At 40.8% G+C, this 16,022-nt stretch overlaps 1 protein-coding gene across 1 annotated transcript; it reads left to right on the forward strand.

Moving 5' to 3' along the window:
• Positions 1-6,889: 6,889 nt before the first annotated feature.
• Positions 6,890-14,646, forward strand: CMTM6 (CKLF like MARVEL transmembrane domain containing 6). The gene is made up of 4 exons (XM_032695529.1): positions 6,890-7,148; positions 11,847-12,023; positions 12,915-13,013; positions 14,487-14,646. The coding sequence occupies exons 1-4, from the start codon at positions 7,023-7,025 to the stop codon at positions 14,634-14,636; spliced, it is 552 nt and encodes a 183-aa protein (XP_032551420.1). The 5' UTR covers positions 6,890-7,022; the 3' UTR covers positions 14,637-14,646.
• Positions 14,647-16,022: the final 1,376 nt, after the last annotated feature.

Genomic DNA, 16,022 nt, shown 5'->3' on the forward strand with positions numbered 1-16,022 from the left:
CTTTCATTGGAGCCATGGTGTTCTTGTTTGTTTACAGTTAAATCTAAGGATGTGGTGTAAAACATCTTAAAATGTACATTTATATTTTTATCTCTCAGTGAATAATATCACTGGTAGATATTTAAGCTTCCTTAAAACATTGTTTTGGTGTTTTTGAATATCCAGATATTCAGAAACCATCTGGATACAATCCTGAAGGAAGGGGATAAGTCTGCAGTGTTTGCTCCTAGAGGTAAAACTAGCTTATCCTACTTGAGTGGTTTCTGCTGCAATGTGTTTTAAAAGCTCACTAGTTACACTAAGGATCCTGCTGATAACTGCAGTAGTGTGTTGTCTAAGAAGTAGTTGACCACTAAGGTTGAGACTTTATTTAAGCTTTCAGTACACAAATATTGTGTCACTTTTTTACTCTGTGAAATTTGTAGTCACTTTCCACTTATAGCCTCAGAACAGGAAGTGTAAAAGGTATATCCCAATCAAGTGACTGCCAATACACTTTTTTAATGAGTTCAGGTTTTCTATTTTTTTTTAATCAAGAAATCTTACATTAGTTTCTCTGATTATTTAGAAATCTCTTTATTTTGAACATGGTGGTGCTCTTCTCCTGCGGTTCCTGCATTCTGTAGTGGTTCTAGCAAATTCATGGAATCACAGAATGGATCAGGTTGGAAAAGGACCACAGTGGGTCATCTACTCCAACCTCCCTGCTCAGGCAAGGACATCCTAGAGCACATTGCACAGGATTGTGTCCAGATGGTTTTTGAATATCTGGATATTCAAAAACAGTGAAGGAAACTCCACAACCTCTCTGGGCAATTTGTTCCATTGCATGGTCACATGCACAGTAAAGAAGTTCTTCCTCATGTGCAGGTGGAACTTCCTGTGCATCAGTTTCTGCCCATTGTCTCTTGTCCTATTGCTTGACACCACTGAGAAGAGCCTGGATCCATCCTCTCCCTTCAGATACTTGGAGACATTGATGAGGACCCCTCTAAGTCATCTCTTCTCAAGACTTAACAGGCCCAGCTCCCTCAGCCTTTCCTTCTGAGAGAGATGCTCCAGTCCCTTAATCACTGTTCCCTGCTGCTGGACCTGCTCCAGGATATCCATGTATCTCTTGTACTTAGGAGCCCAGAACTGGACACAGTACTCCATGTGTGGCCTTACTAGGGCAAAATAGAAGGGCAGGATTACCTCCCTCTACCTAAATTACATCCATATTTTCAAAATACCTAAACTTATTTAAGAACAACATACATTCTTTGTACATCGAACTCCCTAGAGTTAAGCACATTTGTTAAAATTGACTCAGGAGATTGAATTGTGGACTGACAAGTTTCAGTAGAGATTCGTAACTGTAACTTAAAATTTTTGCTTGTGGCAGTGAATCAGTAAAGGTGGTGTATATGGGGGAATGCATGACCTACTGATGAACAGCTTTGTAGAATAAATTATGTCTTAAAAAAAAATTAGACTTCCAATCATAGATGCACAGCATGCATCAGTATCAGAACAGTTCTCTAGATTCCTTACTTAAACTTCTTGAAACAGAATTTGAGATGTACTTGGGAGAAGGGGTCCTGCTTGTATCATCACAGCACCCTTCCTTGCACAACTGTAGTGTTGTGTGTTGGTGGGGTGAAACTTTGGATTTTAGGGCAACGTCTTAAACTAGTTGGTACTGTCCAGGTTTTCGAAAGACAGCTTTAGCTCCTGCAATCTTTAATTTAGTTCATTTGAGCATCTGACAAAGCAAAACACCTTTTCTGAAGCTGGAAAATTAGCCTTATAGTGCATTAAAATCTGTTGTACCAGTTGCCCTTTTTTGGGGGAGGCTGGAACAGGGGAAAACCTTACTAATGACTCATTTTAATTTCACTTCTTAGAACAAATGTCACTTCTGTGCATTTAAATCTTCTAAATTTATTTCTTCCCCAAGCACCAGTAGCTGTGGGGTTTTTTGATTAATTTTTTATTACTATTTTTTGAAAAAGGCTGTCTCCCTACCATGCCTTTTCAGTTCCATAAGACTAAAGCACCCTGTTTCCCTCCTTAAAGTTCAAATTCTTTTAATACCACCATCACTATCTTCTTACAGTCTGCTTGTGCTGTTTGCAGGAAAAAAATATTTTAAGGTATCTTTACTGCAAAAGGAAAACATCTGAGAATGTTTCTGTGTAACCCGATGGCTGTGGCTTCGGCTTCTTGTTTCCCGCTGATGAGACCAAGATTTTTGTGCTGGTTTGTCCTCTCGAGCTGCAATTCCCCCAACTACTACTTTGATGAGAGTAGGCAATTAAGGTGGGATTTACCAAACTATCATGCAAAATGAGTCTCTGTGACAAAAGGCTCTTTTTGGGAAATGTGGTGCCAATAAATCCTTCTCCCTTTTATCCCTCCTTCCCCATCAAGTCAGGCACCAAACTAAATAAACTGGGTAAAACAATGAAGCTAATTTGGCAAGGATACTTCTGCATGATCTGTCATTGTGCTTTCTTGCTCTAGTTTGAGAGGGGGTAAGTTTGTGATTACCCCAATTTTAAAAAGAGTAACAGCATGAATAACATTGATTTTGCTTCTAATCACTCTTGTGTACCTTTAATACTTTAGTGAAAAATACAAAGTTTCAGACTAGCACATCAGATGCAAAAAGCAGAGGTAATACAAGAGCTACAGGGGACAATTTTAATAACAATACTTTTTAAATGCTTTGCAGTATGAACACTGAAAAAAATGCTACAATAAGTAAATTCCTTTAGACTTTCAGGGCTAGTTCTGTGTAGACAAGGAGCTGATTAGCTTCAAACTAAATTGTTTCAGGGGAATTTTATAAATTTCCTCTTCCTGCTTCTCTCTACCCTGTTCCTACATCAGTTCTTTTGAGTATACTATTTATAATATAGCTGTTCTGCAGATTTTAAGCTTGAAATTTTTGAGTAAATGGCCACTTTATTTCCAGACAGGTCATATTTTTCGGCTGAAAATGGCAGTCTCTGAAATGTGTACGTGACTTTAGGTTATATGGAGTAGCTACTATATTAAACTTAAATTTTTAGTGATACATCTGAAATGCAAGAAGCAGGCTGTTGGGTTGCCATCTCCTCTTGGGGAGCAAAGAGTTCGTAGTGGGACACCTGCAGCTGCAGAACTGTTGCCTATTGAATACCTCATGGCTTAATTCTTCACTGTGCCATGCAGAAGCACAAAGAAAAACACTGACAAGAGTTGGCCTGGTCCTGCATTTGGGAAATGTGGGAATTTTGGGGGTTTTCATCTCTTGTGCCATAAGGGATACTTAGAAATAGCTGTTTAAAAGGTTAATTCTTCAGCTGTTTAAAAAATCACACATTCTAGCATGTTAGTATGGTGATTGGGGTTTGTGAAGTTCAGTTGCAATACTGAGCCCAAAAATAGAGTCTCAAGAGCTAAAGAAGCTTCAGTAGATGGAACACATTTAACTCAGTCTTTTCTGAGCAATTTGTTGCAGTACTTGGAATATTCTGCTTGCTTGCTAGTCATCCTGAATTTACTTCATGTAATACACAGTGACAGTCATGAACAAAACCTGTTGAGAGGCCTATGTGAGAACATCAAAATGAAGGAGAGAGACATGCCTCTGACAGGCTGTTTTTAGTGAAGTTCCCCAAAGTGTGCAGTAGCAATAAACCTCACTGCTCTTACAATGAAACCAAGTCTGTGTCCTTTGGTGGTTTGGGCTTTTAAGCTGCCTTCCCATTCCTCTACTTCCTTCTCCCTCGCCTTCTGAGAAGAAAAACGAAAAGTCCCACAAATGCATTTATGAACATGGGAAAAGGAGAACATTCATTCATGAGGTCAGTGGAGCCCTGCTGCCAATTCTGAGTGTGAGGGACTCGGGCTTTAGCATCACGCTGTAACACAGCACACAGATAGTGCCAAAGAGCCACCAGGGTTCACTTGATGAAAACGGTGATGCAGCATGGCCTGAATCCACCTTATTGTTGTGGCTGGCATTTACTCAACTGTTTCAAGGAGCTCCTGTCACACTTTTTTGTAAATTATTTCAACATTGGGGGCAAGAAGTAGCGACTGTCATACAGCTATACTGTATACACTGCAATCTCTCCTAGTGAGGTGGCTTTCTCAACTTAATTGCCATTGCTTTTTGGTCACTATGGAGGGTATCTTGGAGAAGATCTAATGAGGGAGAAAACTAGGTCACTCATCACTAATCTGCTTCCACCGATCTCCCACTTTGCCTGGCTGACTGGAGATGTTACCACAGCTCAGCATCTAACTGCAGGGCTGCTTCTCTGCCACCATGTCCTGCCTTTAGCTCTGGTTCTGCCATTCCAGCAGAGGCTGCAGTGGGGTAAGAAAGACTTCTCTATGTGGAAAACTGTCAGATGTAGCACATAAATGAAAGGAAACTAATGGATGCATATCTGGAATGGGATTTCCATCCCATCACAGCCTGACAGTTACTATTATTTGCATTACACATAATTATTATTTATTGTAACTGTTATTTTGATTCCCTATTTAAGGGAAAGAAACTACACTTGAAAACTACATTGCTGATGAAAAGGGTGAGGAACACCTGCTGCACCTCTGTGAAGAGCAGCATTGATATGATTTAACATCATGCTTTAAGTATTTTTAAGCTATCAGATCCTATGCTGTTGTCCAGTTTTCATTTCTTCTCTGTCCCAAGAACTTACAGTTCCCATGGTTTTGCTGTTGTTTTGCTGTGTCTCCTTATAAATAAATACATAAAGTGCCCTCAGTAAGTTAGGCTTTAAATGGCACGCTAACCTTTATCATTCATGCATCACTGAGATATATTTCCTGCAGAAGGCCTGAACAGGAAACCAACTCTTTTTAAAGGCAGAAGTAACTAGAAAGAGGTTGCCATCTATATTATATTTCTTAGGCTGCTCTCGTGTTTCTGTGGCTCCTTGGAAAGCAGGCTGTCCTCAAGGCAGTTGTCTTCAGTACTAACATCTCTGTCCATAACCTAGCAATGCTGCATGAAGGCATTCATAAAGGCTCAAAACGGAACAATTACAAAATAGCCTTTAATGCTACCAAACATCTTAAAAGAGCTGACAATTGCTTCTGTCTTGGTTAAGTCCTGTCCCACTCAGACCACAGCATAGCCTAGACATGTGCTTTGTGGCTTTGGAGTTATTCAACCAGTTTTGAAATATTATCAAGGAATAAAACAAAACTAAAAGGGAATTTCCTTCAGAAGAGAGATGTCAGCCTCTATCACATAATCTTACTTATAAAGTACTAGTGTAAAAAAAGGTAATGAAGGCACTGAGGACTTATAAGCAGTAACAGTAAATTTGCCTGACTACACCTACTTGCTCAGTCCTGTAGCCTGGGATGCTGCCAACAGAGCTATGTTAGATTCATTCCAACTCCAGGCAGAAGCTAGGGCACACCCAAAGTGATACCTCACTTTAGCAGAAACTCCCATGCCTTGGGAATTACAGGACTTGCCCTACTCATTTGCCTCTCAAGCCAGTTCCTGCAGCCAAACATTGTTTATGGCACAGACAAATCTGTACCATCTGCCTGGGGACACCATATGTTCCCCTGGCTTGTGTTGTCTTACTGTGAGAAGTCAGGCAAACAGACTGCTGGTATGCACTCAGCATGGAGCATAGCCCAGCTGCTTATACCTGGCCCACACTACTGCATCTGTCCAGTTAATGGGGGCTTTGACAGAGTTACAGAGACCCCTGCCTCCTGCAGCACACACACTCCCACTGCACCATGTGGTTCCAAAAGAACTGTCTGATCAGCCTGATCTCCCTAGCAGGGAATCTGTTCCTACACAGCTAACGTTAAGAAAGTAAATCATATTTTCTGTGAGTAGATTTCTCGCAGATTTCTACCAGTAGATCTAATTAGCCTATTAAATTTGACTGAATTTAAGTAAGTGAAGTATAACTGAACTTGATTATGAAGGACCATAATAGATTATGTGGATTATAATATAGAAGTGAATGTAACACACTTTTGCTTACAAACAACAGGCTTAATCTACTCTTGGTATGCATCAAAATCTTTAGCTTCTTTTAAAAGTTGATTTGGGCAAAGGTAGTATATTAGGACAGATTTGGAGATATGTATGTTTTTTCTCATTGACAACAAAGAATGTCTTCAATGAGAATGATTCTTCCCCTATACTCAGCACTGGTGAGGCCACACCTTGATTACTGAGACCAGTTCCGGGCCTTTCAATTCAGGAAGGACACTGAGGAGCTGGAGCGAGTCCAGAGAAGGGCAACAGAGCTGGTGAAGGGTCCAGAGCACAAGGCCTATGAGGAGCAGCTGAGGGAGCTGGGGTTGTTTAGCCTGGAGAAGAGGGGGCTCGGGGAGGACCTTATTGCTCCCTGCAACTACCTGAAAGGAGGCTGTAGCCAAGTGGTGGTTGGCCTTTTCTCCCAGGCAACTAGCAACAGGACAAGAGGCTGTAGTCTTAAACTGCACCACAGGAGGTTTAGGCTGGACATTAGCAGGAATGTCTTTACAGAAAGAGTGATTAGACACTGGAATGGGCTGCCCAGGGAGGTGGTGGAGTCACATCCCTGGAGATGTTTGAGGGAAGACCGGATGTGGCAATTAGTGCCATGGTCTAGTTGACATGGGAAAGCTTTGGCTTAAAAAACCCTTCTGATATCGTAATTTCGTGTGACAACTGAAGAGCGGATAATCTTGTAAACTTTACTCAACAAGCCCCGTTTACAGAATTGAGCACAGACCGGGGTCTCAGGCAGCCTCCGCGGTCCTGGCCCTCCCCGCCGTCCACCCCTCACACACCGGCCCCGCCCGCCGCCGCCAGGGGGAGCGATGGCGCGCGCTGCAGGAAGCCCCTTTGTCCCGCCGGGACCAACCGCCGGGTCCAACCGCCGCCTTGCCCGGGGCCCCTCCCGCCGCCTTCCCCTTCTCCCTCCCCGCCCCTCCCGCCGCCTCCGCCGCCCTTTTGCTTTCGCTTTTTTCCAGCTGACAGCCGGCGGCCCGGCCCGGCCATGGAGAACGGTGCCGTCTACAACGAGACCACCGAACCGGAGGCGAAGCGGCCCCGCCGCCGCCCCTTCGGCTGCACCCTGCGGCACCTGCCGGGGTGGCGGCTGCCGGCGAAGGCGGTCCAGGCGGTGAGTGCCCTCCTCGCCTCGCGGGGCGTGCCGGGCCTGGCGCGGAGGCAGCATCCCATTGACAGAATGGCTGCCCGGGGCCGCGGGCTGAGCCCGGCGGGCGGCGGGGCGGGGGCGAGCAGCGGGCGGGGGCCGTCGTGGTGCCCTGCGCTGGGATGGAAACGAGCATGTTGTGATGACCTTCGGGTAGTGTCCCGCCGCTTAAAAATTAAACTCGCTGGCCGAGCGCAGCCTGGGGAGATGGCCGTGCACAGGCTTCGTGGGAAGGGCTCCTGTCGGTTAGAAAAGGGCTGGCTCCGCCGGGAAGATGTCCTGACTTGAGACGTGGCCTGGGGTCACTGAAGCTGTGCAGACTTGTAACTCAGGTGAAAAGCCGACGTGGTGCCTTGTAATGCAGGCTCGAGAGTTTTTCGTGGTGGGGAAGTGGCAGGAGTGTTCCTTTCCCATGTCCGAGCTACAGGAGGTGCTGTAGCTGACATGTGCTGTAGGTGCTGACATCTGATGGCCGTCGGCGTCGTGCGGCCGAAGCGCGGTGCTGCAGCCGGCGTGGTTCAGCTGCCTGTTGGTCTTTAAAACCACCTGCTCTGGCTTAAAATCTAAGGGAAACCTCACAGGAAACTTAGTATTTTTTTCTGAGGATCATTGGATGAAAACAGGACGTAGAAGCCTTTGGTTGAACCTCACAATAGGGCAGTATAACAGGGAAGGGTTTACTGGGTCATGATATCCAGACCTCCCTCTCCTGCTGCTCCTGCAGCCCTTTTGTAAGCCTGTCACTCTACACTGTCTGTGCTAAAACCAGAGTGCTCACTTCTCCCATAATTTGTGGTAGAAAATTCCACCAGAAAAGTGTACTGTTGATGGTGGCCCACTGCACGAGACATCACTTCATCTCAGGCAGTCCTGGGCCCAACAGGAAATAAAAGGCTTATGTTCTGCTTGCTTTTTTGGTACATGTAATGTTGTTCTTGAACACATTAAGCAGTTGGGCTCGCAGTTCAAACTCCTGTTTGTTCTGTGCCTGCTCATGGGCTCTTCCGGAATGTACCAGTTTGGCTGCTGCTAAGGATGTGAGGAGCATCATTCTCAAGTACTGGCAGGGAGGTAGTGAAACCAGCAGTGGAAAAGGGCAGCTGACTGTAAATGTGTGTCACCATACATTTTGCAGCCAACACAGTGGCTTTTTAGTCAGATGTGTCACGCTCACAGAATTGTAGGTGATTTCCAACCCTTTCTCATTACTTCGCCAGAGGACATTTAGTTTTTAAACTTCATCTCATACATAGTCGAAACCCTCAACGAAAAACATAATACGCTTCAATGCTGGTAAAGGTAATGGTAACGCTGCCAAAAATAAAGTTTTCTAAGAGTATTTTAAAAAATCACACCCAAGAATGCTTTCAATAAATATAACAGGACATTAGCTTCATCTGTTGGGGATTAATAAAGTAAGATGTGCTGGCTGTTGCTCCCTGATAAAGAGATCATTTATTTAGGTGGGTTCATTGACTACAGTAAAATAAGCGATTACATATACAAATTTACTGGTGTACCAAAGTCTTAAAATGTTTAATTATTTATAAAACTTTCTAGGTAGGAAGAAGAAAAATTATCATTCTAATCAGGATGAATAGGTGCTCAATATGCTCCTAAATAATTAGCAGTTTATGGCCTGCACCCATCTGTCAGTGAGAGGAAAAAGAAGATGGAGTTATAGTTGTTCACCCTCCTAATTGCCAACATTTTTTGCTCCGTTTTTGTAACCCTTTATCAACATGCACAGATCTTGGAGTTATTGGTTAAAACACTTTAAACAAGCCCCCGAAATTCCAGAAAGTGGAAGGAAGTCTCAGTCTCTGTGGTAAGAAAAGGTTCCAGTTTTTGGAAATGCCAGTGATGGTCTTTAACATCTATAACCTTTGTGTTGCAATAGTGGTTTTTAGTGGGATAATCACTCTGCTAAACAGGGTATTGCAATCAGAAAGTGAACTCTCCTCGTTATAGTGATCAACTGTTTGATAAAATACTGTGAAATCACCTGCAGAAAAGTGGTTTCTAGACCTAAGAAATACTTTTCTTCAGATTAATAATGGCATACGTAGTAACCTTAGCCTGTTCTTTTGGGCAGATGAAAGAAGGAAAATGTGACTGCCAAAAGGATGCTGAGAGGCATGTTATTGCATGGGTTTCTACATTGTTGTTTTGTTTTTAAATAGGTGGAATGTTTTTGTTAGTCCATGACTGGTTCAAATTCTGTGCAAAGGTAAATGGCACAGTGTATATTGTGCCAAGATTGAGGTAGAAACAAATTCTTATCTAAAAGAGAAATCAACTCAGTCATCAACTATTGTTTGTCTTTAACCAAAATGCCCTAACTGGAAAGGAAAATTGTAATTCAGCCCTAAATATCTGCTCTTTTTCTGAGCTGTTCACTTTCTATAGTATTATATATAGTATAGGGTATTAGCAAGTCCACCCATCTGAACTAGAAGATTTTGTGCTGGGAATACCCCTGCCAAGCATCTTCACAGGCCTGTTAGCACGTTCATTATCTGCTCTATGTTTGTAGCATTCTTTTGTAGCTTTTACTTATTAAATCTCCTTTACAAACCTGACACTTGTGTAGAAAATTCCAACATTAATGCCAATATCAATGAATAACTTGATGGTAAGGGACAGATAAAGCTGTTTAATTTCTGGTGTACCTACAGACAGATAGGACTAATAATAAAATTAAAAAGAACCCAAACCAACTCCTTCTCTAACAATGCTTTTGGTATTTAAAACTATTTTTTTTTGCAGTAGGACAACAGAATAATTCCTTTTGTTTCTGATAATGGTATCAAGAAGCAAACTAAGAAACCCAAGCAGAATTATCTGGCGTCTTATAAATGTGCTATTGGTACACCAACTTAATCAAAGAACTTAAAGTTTTTCCAGCCAAAGTTTTTTTATTGATATGCTCTATTTTATTATTCAGCTTATTAATAAAAAATTGAACATTGCATTGGACAAGCCCCACACAGGATTCCACTTGATAAATCTCATGTATTTAACACAGAACCGCTTAAAACTGTTCTTTGAGTGGGATTTTTTTCAGCTTGTTTGTACACTCAGTGGTGAGGCTTTTTTCAGTTATTTAGGTTATATTATGGTTATCTGGACTTATACTTCTATTTAAGGATGGGTTTATTTCCTATCTGTTCTGTTTCAGCCCAGATGAAAGCAATGGCATTCAGTTTTCAGTGCTTATAAAAAGAGATAGCGCTACACATGAAAACATATCTCACAACTGACCTTGTGAAAAATGTGAAATTGAAAGTCATTGGACGCAGCTGTAAGCAGATCTTTTTAAATGCAAAAAAACCCCATAAAAATTGGAAATTCAGAATTCAAAACATTCATTGGACAGCCATTGTAGTCACGGTTTTAGGTCTGAGGGCTGCTGAGAAGTTCGTGTTGCCAGCCACTGCAGGAGAAAAGGGAAGAATGTGGAGGCCTGGTAGTAATATTGCAGTTTCCCAGCTCAGCTTATTTCCCTTTCGGAGCTCCTGTTTACTTTATATGATTGTAGCATTTTCAAAACATCATTCTTTGAAGTGCCCTTCTGAGGTCTGGCTTAGCAGGGAGAATTTACAGTTCCTGCTGCTAAATTGTTGTTCTTGTTTTTACTGTTAAAAAACTGAAACTGAAGACCAGTGGTTATTTTCCGAGAATTCTGAATTTTAGAATTTGATTTTTTTTTAAGAACTGTCAACCTCATTATTGCTCATATACTCTTATTAATAAAAGTATGATCATCATCCTTATATCATTCTCAATTTTATGACCAAGTCTGATTCCTGTTAATGGTTTTGTTATAATTTGGTGAACTCCATACTAAAAGGATCTATAAAGCCGTGTCAGCTTTATGGGATGAAGGAAACTAGCAAGAAGTGGCCAAAATAAGAGAACAGTTAAATAGAGCAATATTCTTTCTTGTACAATAAAATAGTAGAAAATCCAGCAGTTATTAATTAACTCATATTCTTTCCTCAAAACATACTGTGGCAGAAAGGTGAAGATGAGCTTCTGCATAGATTAAATATTGTCCAACGTAGCTTAAACACAGTTTGAAGTTTTGGTTCCTGCAGAAATATTTGAGCTTCTGTCGTTAGCGGGTCATAAGCACGTGAGCTGTTGGCTCCCTGTACTTTCTCTGGAGTTTTATCGAGCAAGGTGACATCAGCTGTAAACTATTAGGGAGGTAGCTGAGTGTGTCAGTGCTGCCCAGTTTCCCCCACTTCCCTGAACCCAAATGCATTTAAAACTGAGTGCAGCTGTAAGTAGTAAGGGATAGGCATTTTCGCTTGTTCTGAGCAGGATGTGTTCTCCCCATGCTGCCTTCCTCGTCTGCTTCCAACTGGCAGTTGCACAAAATCCCAAAACAGGAATCTTGACTGTTCATCCAGAAGCTTGTGTTTGGCGGTGTGCTCAGCTTACCTGAGTGTAGTTTATCAACCACCTTTAGCAGCAAGTGTAAACCATGTTGTTATATAACTATTTATGCCTCTAAGAAAATAGTGCAGCATTTTACCAGACTTTTTGTAGATTGAGGATTTTCCTCGTAGCTATCTTTATTGATGTTCATATCAGAGATGTCTCTTTGCTGAACATATTAGAGGCTTGCCTCAACTCAAGCATGTTATTTGTTTGCAGATTTTCTCCTTTGTGGCTGTTACTTGTGAAGAAATTGTGGAGGATTGCAGCAGTTGTGGTGGACTTTACTTCTTTGAATTCACTAGCTGCAGTGCCTTTCTTTTGAGCCTCCTGATTCTGTCTGTGTATTGCACTGATGTATATGAAACACTGGGGGAAGATAAAGTAGAGAAACTGGTAAGGAAATTTATTTTTTGAAAAAACAAAGTGCATAAAGACTGCTGTGGAGTAAAAAGGCTATGCAGAATGAATCTCCTTTTCTTCTCCATTTAAAGGGTAGGTTAAAGTAGTTTATAGTTAAAAAATGATCAAACTTTGAGACTCCCTTTTATATTGACAACTTTTCCAAAACTGTCACATTGGCTACCTGCAGGATTTTAGGATTTGTGTGAAAAAGTCTTTCACACAGACTAATACTGCTGTATAGCCATCACATATATGTGTATAGACAGAATAAAGTTCACTGCCAGCATGATGCTTGTAATTTATCAGTTTACCCTGTCTGTTTTCCTACTGGATGTAGCCTACCTCCTTTTTGGTAATGATCATACTTGTTACAGTTTATGGTTTTATGTTTCAGAAGATCCAGCAGTGGGAGAAGGTTGCTCTGTAAAGTCAGTAAGAACATTATACTGTCTTACAAGTGTCCCTTCCTACTTGCCTTCAGAGAAAACAGTTGGGGTTTTATGTGAAGGTAAAGTTAAGGGAGTGTAGTAAAAGATTTGAATGAGCACATTTACTTACAGGTTTCTAAATTCCCAAATAGGGAATAATGCTAGCATGGTTGTTCTGAGGTTGAATTTGAGTGTGAAAAAAGTTAGGTGAAATTAATTAAATACTTAAAACAGACAAAAATGAGGGAGACTTAAATATCTGATAATGTTGTTTAAATAGCTGATAATATTGAATGTCATTTGGAATGTAGTTGTAAAATATATTTTCTGAAGATTCCATTAGCATGAAGTTTCAAAACATAAATTCACAGGCAGGTTAACTCAGCTGCTGTTATGATGTTCTCTTCAGGTAACCCATCTACAATTCCATAATGTTTTTTCTTTATATTTGCAGAATTTTTGGGCCATGCCAGTCATAGCTGCCTGGTTTGTGTTAGCATCGATAGTGTTTGCTCTGACCAGCTCTGGCTCTGCTGTTGAAAGTGCTGCATGTGTAAGTCTTAAAATGGCAGGATTTACTTTGTATTTATCTGGTATGTTAATTCCTCTGCCCTCTTAACTTCACTCAATTTGCAGGGAAGAAACTGGATAGGGAATAGAACTCAGTGTATTGTGATGTTTCAGGGGGAATTAACTATTTCAGAACTTCCAGAAACTTAACCTAGGAAATCCAAACAGCAGGCATTCCTGAGGATTGCTGGAAAGTTCTGTGTGTACTTGCAGCTCCCCAGCATTTTCCTGCTGGGAAGCTCTCTTGGATTTGTTTTATTTTCTGTCGTCTGTTGTTGTTTCAATGTTGTTATCTTTTGCAGCTTCCCCAGTTTTCTGATACCCTGCTTCTGAAATTCCTTTTTTCCCCTCAATTGTCCTGTCATAATGCCACCCACTTACAAAGTCAGCAAGAAACAGTGTCTTTTGCCAGGTGTTACAAAGCATATGTGGACAATGCTGACTTGCAAAGGCTGCAATAAGAGCAGCGTTTTCCTCAGTGACAGAAATAGTCAGGGCATGCAAGGCACTGAAGAGGCTTTGGGATGCTGTGGATGTCATAATTCCTTAGTCATTTGGCACTTCTTTTGAATAACCTTGGAATCGTGAATATGTTAGTTTAAAACACCAAATTTTGATTTCGTTCTTGAACAAGAAAAAATGAGTTACAAAAGAAAGCAAGATAATTCTGTTCCACAGGCAGGATGAGCTACTAGAGCTGCACACTTTTGTATAGTTATCTTCTGTGATGTTCATATATTTAGACCTAATAGTTTCAGTATAAAGTCTTTCAGGTTTGGGGTTTTTTTTCTGGTGCAGGAAAAATAAAAACTACTGTGATTTAATACTTACTAGTGTCAAACTTCTTTAGACCAAACCAGTTGTGTAAAATTTAGGTAGAGTTAGAATAGTGCATGTTTCTTTCCTAGTTTGAAAGAAGCAGCTAATAACAGCTTTCTCCTTACCACTATCTTGCCAAGACTAGTAACAAAATGTCATTCACAAAATGTCTTTTTGTTCTCTCTTGCTGACCCAGTAAGGACTTGCATAGGGTCTACAGATCTCATCTCCCTTCACCTTCCATGTGTTGCTCTTCTTCATTTACTCTCTTCAATCAGCAATCATCTCTTGGATAAATACTCTGCTATATCACCAATGCCATACTGCTTTAGTAACTGATTTTTGGCAATAAAATTAATATATTTTTATTATTAAGGGCTGTTTAGAACACAGTATAGAGTTCACATGTGATTAAAAGAATGAAAACTGTAAAAACTTCTGCATTAAATGTGCTAGAATTATGAATTCTGATCTGTTTCTAATTTAAATGGAACTATCAATATAAGGAGGACTGTAATCTTAATAAGTAAGTGTTATTAATGTATGCAAATGGTCCAGCAAATCTCTCCAGACGATGTTAGGATACTGTTACTGTTTTTATGCATTTTAAAATCACGTATTTCTTTCCCTTTCACAGACATTTGGATTTCTTGCAAGTATTGCATTTGTAGTTGAATTTGTTATACAGTGCATTCACAGGCGAAAACAAAACGTCGCTGGACAATCTGAAAATCCTCGTAACACTCCGAGAGCCACAGAAAATCAGCCATTGAATAAACAAACCTAACTTCATGAAATGGTGGTGTTTTTTTTTTTTAAATGGAGCAAACTTAAATGAACTTTCAGTGCACTGTAGGTAACAACTTCTGTCTCTTAATTCTAATCAGTTTTGTACACATTGCTCATCAAAATTTTGATAGATCCCTAGGTCAAGTAATGGCATCTTGAGCACAATGTTCTAAGGTAACTGGTCCTGCTTAATGACTGGTCTTGTCACCTACCCAGGTGACATGCACTAAAAAACCTTGAGTCTAACTAAAATAACTTAAGGACAACACACAATCAATGTGCTGATTTGATTTTGGCAGAGGTAACTAAAAAAGGTTAATGTCTGAGGCATAAATTCTGAGATACAGCCTAAAGATATTTCCTGTATAAATGGACCAGATGCTTCTGAGTTATAAATTAGAACAGCAAAATTCACTTTTGTACTTAATCAAACTGAATGTGAAAGGGATACCTAGTTGGAACCTTACAGAAATGCTTATCCTTACATAAGGGGGTTTGGGTTTTTTTACTATTCCTGTGTCTCTGTTCTGTCTGTGGAGATCAGTTTAATGGAATAGTGACTGTAGGGGCTTTATGGGGAGGGTAATGTAAATAGTATATTAAGGAGACAGTTTTGCACCCCATGATTGTCAAAGTTTGGACTTATATACCAGAATCTTCTTTCAGGTGGTTTGAAAAGCTATAAAAGTTGCAGGAAGAAACTTGAAAAGCCACCTGGGGGAGGAACATGATAAAGAATAGATATTTTCATGAAGTAACCTCAAAAGTAGAAATCAGAGCATCAATGGGAAAAACCTAACAGCCCATTGGTACTATCCTGGTGAATGTTGCTTGCAAAGTTAATACATGTGCAGCTTGTCTATGCACAGATAATGCTAAGTTCTGCCAGAATGGTTATGAACCTTACTATTTCCTGTGTTTATAAATATGTGGCAGTACCTTGAGAGTTCTTGCTACTGACTAGCTCAGTTGGTAAACAGGTAAATAAGCATTTTTATCCTCGATTTGTTTTGAAAGTGACAGTCTGTAGGTCTGCAAGAAACACTACTGATATGACAGGTATCAGACAAGTGACGGATGTGTCAGACCAGATGTTGATGGCTGTAAAAAAAGCATTTTTCAGTTGTCTGAGGTAGAAGCAAGATGCTACACCTCTCCTAAGAGGAAAGCCTTCAAAAGCAGAGCAAATTGCTGTAAGCCAGGAGACATTTCAAAATACCAAAGCAAATGAGAAAAAGCTGATTATGCAAAAACAATTCTTGTTTGAGTGCTCATGACATTTACCATGTCTTAAGTCCATTTCATCACTACCCTAGTCTGACATGTTCATAGTCCTGTAACCTGTTGTGGCAGCATTGAGACTAAGCCCCCCAGAAATTGGCTG

The sequence above is a fragment of the Chiroxiphia lanceolata genome, chromosome 1, assembly GCF_009829145.1.
Source record: "Chiroxiphia lanceolata isolate bChiLan1 chromosome 1, bChiLan1.pri, whole genome shotgun sequence".
Taxonomy (NCBI): domain Eukaryota; kingdom Metazoa; phylum Chordata; class Aves; order Passeriformes; family Pipridae; genus Chiroxiphia; species Chiroxiphia lanceolata.